General features: G+C 33.7%; 1 protein-coding gene and 1 long non-coding RNA gene across 2 annotated transcripts; one reads left to right on the forward strand and one right to left on the reverse strand.

Moving 5' to 3' along the window:
• The first annotated feature begins 22 nt into the window (after positions 1–22).
• Positions 23–2,421, forward strand: LOC148937848 (uncharacterized). The gene is made up of 2 exons (XR_016141439.1): positions 23–1,141; positions 1,280–2,421. It is a non-coding gene; the product is annotated as an uncharacterized LOC148937848 (long non-coding RNA).
• A 1,691-nt stretch (positions 2,422–4,112) lies between these two features.
• On the reverse strand, positions 4,113–9,719 carry LOC105433716 (Sterol regulatory element binding protein). The gene is made up of 8 exons (XM_011649146.3): positions 9,426–9,719; positions 8,446–8,979; positions 8,078–8,309; positions 7,614–8,008; positions 6,605–7,537; positions 6,141–6,445; positions 5,551–5,706; positions 4,113–5,438 (listed from the first exon to the last, which is right to left on the reverse strand). Exons 1-8 carry the CDS (start codon positions 9,523–9,525, stop codon positions 5,085–5,087), a joined length of 3,009 nt encoding a protein of 1,002 aa, XP_011647448.2. The 5' UTR covers positions 9,526–9,719; the 3' UTR covers positions 4,113–5,084.
• Positions 9,720–9,928: the final 209 nt, after the last annotated feature.

Below are 9,928 nucleotides of genomic sequence, written 5' to 3' on the forward strand. Positions count from 1 at the left end.
AAAAAGAGGAAAAAAGAGAAGATAGAAGACCTGTATCATATACTCTGGGATTGAAGACACATAGGGCCAATTGTTTCAACTTTTTGGTAAAATCATAATGATGATTAGCTATTCCATAGGTAAAATATATCTATTACTTAACCAGTAAGTTTGATTCAATCCATTATTCCATGACTAAATACTCGTTGGGTAATAACCTAATAGGTAAGTATGAAATTATTCGCTTATATATACTTCCGCTTCGTATAATGCTAACTTCATAGGATTGAAAAGGTAAAGTTAATTTATATTATTTCGAAAATCAAAATTGGTAAAAAGTACAAAATTGACAAAAGTTATAATTTCTGTTATAAAATACAGTTTTTAAATACAGAGGTAACTTAAAAGTAAGCTAGAAATCATATACAACAGAAACTATCAAGCTGTTTTAAAGATGTGCATAAGAAAACGTTTAAAAGAAATAGAAATAGGTGTCTTTTAGACATCTTTAAGATATGTTTTAATATTATGTAAGTCTAAGATATTTCTTTGTAATTTTTTATATTTATTTTATATTATAGAACATATTCTAATCCTATATAAAAATTAATTTTTAGCTAATAAAAATGCAAGAGTCGGTTAAAGAATGTAAAAACGTTAATTTTACAAAAGAAATGTTAATTTTAACAGAAATCGTAAAAAAATATAAGCATAAAATAAATAAATAAATAAATAAAGCAATAAATAAAGCTATAAATAATAAATAATAATAACAACAATAATAATAATAATTATAAGTAATAAATTCCATTGCATCATATTTAAAAAATCAAGCCGTGGCCGAACAGTATATGGTTTGCGAATTAAATTTAATATCATAATTTCATAATCTTCAGAATCTTCATCGTCATCTTCAAACAATTCTTGATATATATATATATATATATATATATCTACTATTCATGTTCGTAAAAAATACAACATAATATACCTGCTAATAATGAAACATAACCTAAAATTTTCCTTACCTGTTAAATACAAGCTTTACTCGGTGGTTGGAGTACTGGGTAAAATAATCTCTTGGTAACGGCAATTTAACCTAACTAATAAGTTAACTTTCCCAAAAGGTGAAAAACAGCCATTGATACTTATCTAAGTGTCGGTCCACAATAGGTGATTTAAGCTTTAAGAAATAAGAAATTGACCAATTATAATCGAATATGAAAAGAATACTCGACTATGATTAGTCAATTTCTTACGGCTTAAAGATTAAATACTTATTGTGGACCGACACTAATAGGTACCTATCGGATAATCTTAGAAGTTGGAACAATTGGCCTATAGTCAGAGATATACCTGGCACTCTCCACCTCTTAAAGGTGCCGTCACATGCGGCGTAACTTGCGTAAGCGTAATCTGCATATTCTAGTATTTTATTAAAACACATTACGCCATTCTGAAAACTTTCTTTTACATAGAGCGTTATACACATACGTTCGTTTACATTTCGCGGAATTTCGAGAAATGCGTAATTAATACAACCAATTGATTAAAGTTTCTGTTGTACTCTCTAACAGAAATGCTAAATTAATTTGTGATTAGTTTTTGTAATCTGCGTATTTGGAAAAGTACGCTTCATGGGGAACCGAGACTGTATGTGTACGAACAAATCAAGTAGATATGAACTTAATTTGAGAATATATTCAGAAGTCATTATGGTCTCTGACCTGTTGTTATTAATAATATAGAAGCGATGACAAAAGTGGAAAAAAATGAAACAATCTCAACAACAGAAAATTAGACGATATAATATTTTAAAATTGTTTGGAATATGGAAACTGATGGTATACCAACAGGAAAAAGCTCGTCATAGAATGTGAATGCGTCTGATATTCGCAGAAAGACGAAGATTATTACTAGGTGACAGAGACAATCTGATCAAAGAAATAGAATTTGAAAATTACGAAATGTCCTACAATTATTGTAGAATGTCCATAGAAATGTTTAATTAGTTGTTAAATATTGTTGGGCCATGCATTGAAAAACATTATAAATTAATTAATATATATATGATTATTCTGATTATTCATTGTGTGTGTGTTTCTTCCGTAAAAAAATTAGATTTAGTGTAATAATAGCGTAAACAGCATAAAGTAACTAGGCGGAATCTGATGTTCAAGTAAAATGATGTGATTGGTCGGCGCAAGTTACGTTACGTAAGTTACGGCGTATGTGACGACACCCTTAAAGTATAGTTCTCCAGAAGGTTAATCATGTAATTTTACGTGAAATTTTCACTTTTTATTTTTCACTTTTTACTTTTCACCTTGACATTTCACGTGAAACTTTTCACGTACAACGATTATGTATGTAGCTTGGATGTGTGGAAAGTGAAATCATGCACATTGCCGATTGGTCGATTAAATAAAAAAAGTTTTGATAGGTGGTTCACTACAAAATTTTTAAGCATCGGTTGATATGAGTGATGTGTCCGATTGAAAATGCGCATCTTGGACGCTCCCGAATTTCCAAATGAAATATCTTCGACTCTTTGCAGATTATGATGGATTCGGAAACATTTCTCGGTTTAGTTACATGGCAGCCAACATCTAGAAAAAATAAGTTGCCAACATCTAGAAAAAAAATAACTATCACTGTTCGGAATATACCTTCTATTTTACACAAAGCTTAAATTACGTGACCGACAGATTGTTTGTCATTTTCAGGGTCGATTCTGTACATGTCCACCGACATTGTCGGGTGACACTCGTTTGACCACGTCCCGATTGACCACTAGCCACTCACAGCGCTTGTACAGTGAAAAAATTCTAGGCAACAGCCAATGGCAAGATCGATTTTGGAAAAAAGCGTGGCTCTCATTGGCTATATTGGTTAATTAACGATACCAATAGTTGTCGGTAAACGAGTACAGAATCCCGGCCCAGAACGCTTCATTGACTTAGTTTACACCCAGCCGTTCAATTCCAATTTGAGTGACACCCATTTGACCATGTTCTGGGAATCAATCATGTAACTTTACATGAAATTTTTCACTTTTCATTTTTCACTTTTTACTTTTCATTTTTCACACCTTGATATTTCACGTACAACGATTATGTATGTAGCGTGGATGCGTGGAAAATGAAATCATGAAACATAGTTTCATAGGTTTTATAGCTAATGAAAATTATTTTATTGGTACAGTATTATATACATCTTTTAATAACCAATTGTATATGTACTACGTACACTTAATCCTAACGAAGCTCTAATCTTCTCTAATTCCGAATATTTATTAATTTCCTAAATTTCCACCTTTCCGCCACCAAGGTACATGGCGAAAAAGTTCACGTGAAAAATTTCACATTTTCATGTTTGAGAGAGTTACATGATCCCGCAAAATCGTATATAATCGTAAGTTCACGTGAAACCTTTTTATTTTTCACGTTTCCGCCCTAGGGGAAAAGTTATATGTTGACTCTGATTGACCACTACCTATAGTGCTTTAACAGTAAAAAAATTCTAGCGCCAGCCCCTATAAGTGTCGGTCCACAATAAGTGATTTAAGCTTTAAGAAGTAAGAAATTGACCAATTATAATCGAATATGAAAAGAATAATCGATTATGATTGGTCAATTTTTTACGACTTAAAGATTAAATACTTATTGTGGACCGACACTAAGTGGCTAGTGGTCAATCGAGACGTGGTCAAACGGGTATCACCCTCCCAATTCACTTCGGAATGAAGTAATATTTCTTGAGTGACAGCAGTTTGACCACATCGCTATCAATCGGGAGGTGGTCAAACGAGTGTGACCCATATTTCTTAAATGTAAACGGATTAATTTCGATCCACTTTAATCCTCTTTTCTTAGTGGAGATCCGGTGTAAATGCTCTCTAAATCCACTTCATGTTGAAATGAACCGGGATCGGACGGCTAAATGTAAATTAAGTCATTGATCTATTTCATGTTGATATTCATTATGAATAATGTAATCTATGGCTATATTTTTACGAATTTCCCTCCCATATAAGTTTAAACAAGAATAGAATTATTTAAAAATATTTGAAAAAAAACAATTAGCATAAATATATAGGCATAATGCAAAGTCAACTCAAAATTCGATGGATCTCGAGTCTGATTTTAATTTTATTTCATTTTATGTTTTTGTTTACAAGCAATTGATCCAAGACTGAGACCGATTCACAGTCTATTCTTATAATAAGAATACAAAATAATTATGGATGTATAATAATAAAATTGTTTATATATATATATATATATATATATATATATATATATATATATAACACAAAAATTAAATTAAATGCCTAGATACAATGTGTATGCGTGCGCGCACGTATCACGCAATATATTATATGTAACCTATATATAAATAAATAAAAATATCAAATTACTAACAAAGTATTAAAAATCAATCTTGAAAAAATTTTATGAAAAGATTCATTTCAGGAAGAGGCCCACAGATAATTGAAAAGTATTGATGATAACTGTCGATAAATTTTTTAATTACTTTATAATTTATCATTGTATTAATACTATGAATAAATGCATTTATGACATAATAAAGCTTATCAGACTCGAACTTGACGAACAAACTATCAGTTACAAAAAGAAGAAAAGCCCGCATATCACTGTCCTTTTGTATATAAATATATAGATCCTGAGGCTACATATTTTCTAAGAATCTGGGGAAAAAGAGGATGAATAATTTCATACAAAATGACACAAAATGGTCTGATGCAAAATACTAATTTGCAACAATCAGCGTGGAGTTATATGAACTTTTTAAATTTAAGTGACATTAGGGACTATTCTTGGATCCTACTTCCTGTTTTACTACTACTATTACAACACAAAAATATCATATTCACTACGAAATTATAATTATACAATTAGTATAATTTTAAATAAAATCAAATATTATTGAATTATACATATATACATATTCATATTAGTAAAAAATCAAGGTTAATGCCATATTATGAACTGTTTGAATTTCAAGAGTCATTTAAGCTTTCATAAAATGGTTGTTTTTTAATAATACTTTGTCAGTAGTTGTAAAAATATTAGATCAAAGTATTAATTAACAGTGATTGCGGAACCTAGCTGTCGCATCAATTTGTAACATTCCTGAAGGCGTTTTCTATCCCCTATTCGCTCGAGCGTTTTGGCAGCCTCCGCAAGCATGCCGGCGCGTTCTCCTGGTGAAGCTAATAGCAATATCGGCAGATGTCTACATGCGAGACATAACGCGACCGCATGCTCTCTCTCGCCGTTGTTTTGCTCTTGTGACCGATCTTTCCCGCATATAATCGAAGAACGTGAATTTCTATGATGCAAACTTCGATCTAATAAGATCTGAGTTTTTACTGGTGTCGCCCCTGCCATAATGCGCGCCGTAGCCTCGTACAGGAACACTCGCGCCAACACAGACTAAAAAAAATTGATGTAATAAAATCTTATTCTATGTTGAATTTTATTTTATTTATACACTTGAGTCGTATTAAAATAACGATTTGAATTAAAATTATAAATTTGCACTTACCGGAATGTGTTGACATAATTGCCTTAAGCATGCCAAATCACGTTGGAATCCAGCAAGAGATATACTTGCGATTGATCTTTCTGGTTCCGTGTCCAATTCTTGCCATAAAATTGTACGTATCTCGAGAAGCCAATCACAAATCCATAACTGAGTAAGCTGAAAAATAAGACATGAATTAGTAGGAAACAAAAAACATCTGTGCATATAAATAAAGATGAAATTATTTCACACACACACACACACACACACACACACACACACACACACACACACACACGTGTGTATGTTATGTTATATAAATGGTGCTGCGACCTGCCACAGGAGTTGCACTGCAGGAGTATTGCATAGTTATATTTCATGCAATGCAACTACAATGCACACTTGTAACAGGTAAACAGTAGCACGGTTTATGCTTAAAATAATCTTCAGCATATACGCATAAATAGAATGTAATTATCTTGGGTATAGTCGAGTTCTGCCATTGCGTTTAACATTGTAATGTCAACTTAATGCAGACGAATATCACAAATAAACTTGATATAGCAATTATCTATCTATTAAAATTTATCATAGGTATTCCGTTAACTTACCAAGATTTGCTGCGATGATTTCTCCTTGCAATGATAATATACCATAGATTGTTCGAGCAGTAGTCCCGCCTGATCGATGAAACGCATAGAAACTAACTTTGTGGGATATTTCGCCGCATGAAGAACATTAAGTACAGCATGAGGTAACGGGCTGCTGCTGCTATTATTGCTAATTTGGAAGTTCCTTTCGTATGGAAATTTACTCTCCACGATACTCCACGCCTTGGAATCTTCTTCTCCCAATCTCCAACTTGCAGCAGCGCAGATTACCGCCCCCCACCATAATCCAATCTCGTCTTCACAAGCTGCAAAAAAATAAAGATAATATACACGATAAAATGTATGTACAATTGCAAAAAAAACGTGTGTGTGTGTGTGTGTGTGTGTGTGTGTGTGTGTGTGTGTGTAAAAATATATTGAAAATATTAAGATATCTTCTTCTTGCAATTTTAGTCTTCACTTACTTGCTATGCTGATTTTATCAGCACATGGGAAACAGGCATCTACTTCCGCAGAAGCCATGATGATGCGTCCTAATTCGAGTACAGAAGATGCATGACACTCTCCAACCGTACCAGTTAACAAACGTAGACATTGTTCAATCAAGTGATCTCTATACGCACGAGCTGCGTATGATAACGGATCTGCTCGACTGTTTTGCGACGTAAATTCGCTATTGGGCTGTTTCTTGTATTGCCACTTTTGTGACGCTAAAAATTTTGCGCCTTCGTCGGTCATGATCCATTTCAATTTCGGAGGGACGGTGCAGGAGGATAACAAGACACGCGCTTTACCCAAGTAATATTTATGTATGTATGGAAAGAGAGATTGTTTCAGACACAGCGCAACATTCACATAGATCTCTGCCAAAAGCGGTTTCGGCATGCTTTCACTAGCAGCTTCCGCGTAATTGAGAGCACAGAGGGCAAGATACAATGTCGAGTCTTTCGTTCCTTCAGACATACGAAGGCAAAGCATATGTTGATAAACGATAGCGATCTCCACAGCGGATGTCTCTGCCTGCTGTCGATCTGATTTTTCCGACAACCATTTGCTGATTTGCATAACCCATCTACCTAGCCATAATTTATGAAGAACTTGTCGCACTATTTGCCAAGTGGTAGCAAGAAAAATCTCCGTACGTGATAACGGAAAAGATCGGCCAAAATACTGCAGGCATTGATGTAAATCTCGGTATGCTTGATTACATTCATGCTTAGATATATTAAATTCAGCTTGACTTCGCCAACGACGTACTTCGAGAAAAACTTTGCTGTCAGTAGGCAAAACAGGATCACCGTACAATAATAGTTTACAAAGACCAACTGCTAAGAGTATCAGATTAGTAAACCAAAGAATAACATTGCTCCACAACTGCTTATCCAATTCCGATTGATCTGTAATTGAAAAGAGAATATTGGCAAAAAAGAATTTTAATCAAAATTGCACAGAAAATTTGTTTGCGTTTGTTACCTTGATAATTGAGTATCGTTCGTCCATCCAGTTTCGTATTTACGTAATCATAATTGAATCTTCCAATATTATTTACAAGAATACCGAGAGGATTGAATGCTAAAAATAATAGCATAAATCCACATAGTGTCAGTCGAGTGTGATCTCTCATGCCTCCATTGGATGAAGTAGGTATAGAGTGTAAATTTTGCAATGCGTCCGGATCGTCTTTTACCGAAGATGGTGATGGCGGTGATAACGGCGCGGGTGCAGGTGACAAAGACGGTTCGCTTGAATCGGAGCGTGGAGGCGTAAGGTCTCCGCACACTAACATATCACGAAGATTTTGTCGTTGAGCAGCCAACTTCAGCGCCATATTCTCAGTTTTTAATTTTGCATTGGCATTCTGCAAAAATCTATAATTACGATAATTAAAAACTGTTCGTTCATTATTAATACGCTATGAAATAATTCTTATTTTTTACCTAATATAATCGATGGTTTTTCGCAAAATTGCAGACTTGTTCAATTTGGCATCGACTCCAACTATAATATTTTTCAGTTCAATTATTTTATCGTTGATCGACGTCCTATAACGACGCTCGATAGCATTGTGAGCACTGCGTTTCACTTCTCTTACTCTTGGTACACCCACATGTGTACCTGTGTTTAGACGATTAATTTGTACTTTATCAGTGTCCAGTACCACAGGAATTCCTTAAATTGAATAGAACCCTATTAATATAGCACAAAATTATAATTATATTATTTCTATTTTGTATAATGATCATTCATGTACATATATTAATATGTACATATATTATCAAGAACAATTTTAACGATTTTTATTTACCAGTGGTCAATACCGTTCCATTTGTAGTATTCACGAGAGTATGTATTTGATGTGAAACAGGAGTAGATGTAATATTTTGTCCACCCTTTGAATATACGAGAGATTCTGACTTGATTAATTTGGCTGGTAAAAGTAACTGTGGCTGTTGAGTAACTGGAGCTAGTGTCACAACATTTGGCGATTGCACATTAAAATTCACATTTTGTGGTATCGCATATTGAGAGCTGAAGACTGTAGGTTTCGCTGAAGCCACTATCTTTTGTGATCTATTTTGCATTACTGATGTAATATCCTGTTGTACATAGGTAACAGATTGATTACTATCCGTTTGTTGTGTTACCATTACATTCGTATTTGATGGTTCAAGGATAATTGGATCCTTGAAATCTTTGAAATTTTTAAACTCATTGTTGTTGAGATTTAAAAAATCAAATGTATCTCCACCTGTCATAGGTTCTTCCAATTCGGAAAGAAAAGCTTCGTCACTAAATAGTTCATTTTTTAGCAACTCACTTTCGCAATTTGTAAGAAGATCTGTACATTAAATATTACTCATTATTACAACTTACCAATATAACAATATTAATATTTGATACAAAAAAATTTCAATTTTTTTCGTTAATATTTTTAATTATTTATATGTATGTATATAATTATGAAAAAAAGCATTTGTAAATAAGAAAAGGAAACGGAGTAAATAACTCTAAGATTCTATAGTCTGATACAATTTTATAGAGAAGTAGAGATAATTATTAAGCAGTGTAATCAAAGATTTTGCAGTTTTAATGTTGTTTCTATACAAGTGTAAGAACAAGTAGACAAATAAAAAATAAATCAAAACGCATTAATTAATGACAAGATGATATCAAGATGTCATCTGATGATAAAGCACACGTTAGATTTTCAAAATATTCCGAAGTATCATTATCGAGGAAAAGAAAGGCGCGATATTTATCAAAAAAGTATAGCGCAAGACCTACCATCGATACCAGTGACTTCATTCAAATTGAAGCTGTCATTCGATTGGAAATTGGGAAAATCATTCTCCTGGCCCGGTGGCCAACCACCAGGATCTCCCATTGCCGTTGCCGGCCTCAAACGTCTTCAATCACGTCGAATAAATCCACGCAGCCGTCAATATTCCGGAACAGTCGACGAAATGTCAAAAACGTAGTAGTCACAAAATTACAAACGATCATACGATCTTCACGCAACCAATCCGGGACGCAGACGTCGATCGGATGATGTTACGTCATCGGCGCATGTTCCTAAACATGCGGACTTCAAGATCTGCCACGATATATATACTTCCAATTGAGATAAACTTCAAAGCTGGTTTACATGCGGAAGGAAGTGATAAACACTGAAAGTGCACCGCGTTGCCAATGACGCAGTTATAAAGAAAAATTTCCAACAGCGAATTCGCTTCACTGCACTACACGGAGTTAGTGCACATTAAAGCTGCTACATATGAAAAACCTAA

This window comes from Pogonomyrmex barbatus, unplaced genomic scaffold (assembly GCF_055798465.1).
Source record: "Pogonomyrmex barbatus isolate J1 unplaced genomic scaffold, ASM5579846v1 scaffold10, whole genome shotgun sequence".
Lineage (NCBI taxonomy): Eukaryota > Metazoa > Arthropoda > Insecta > Hymenoptera > Formicidae > Pogonomyrmex > Pogonomyrmex barbatus.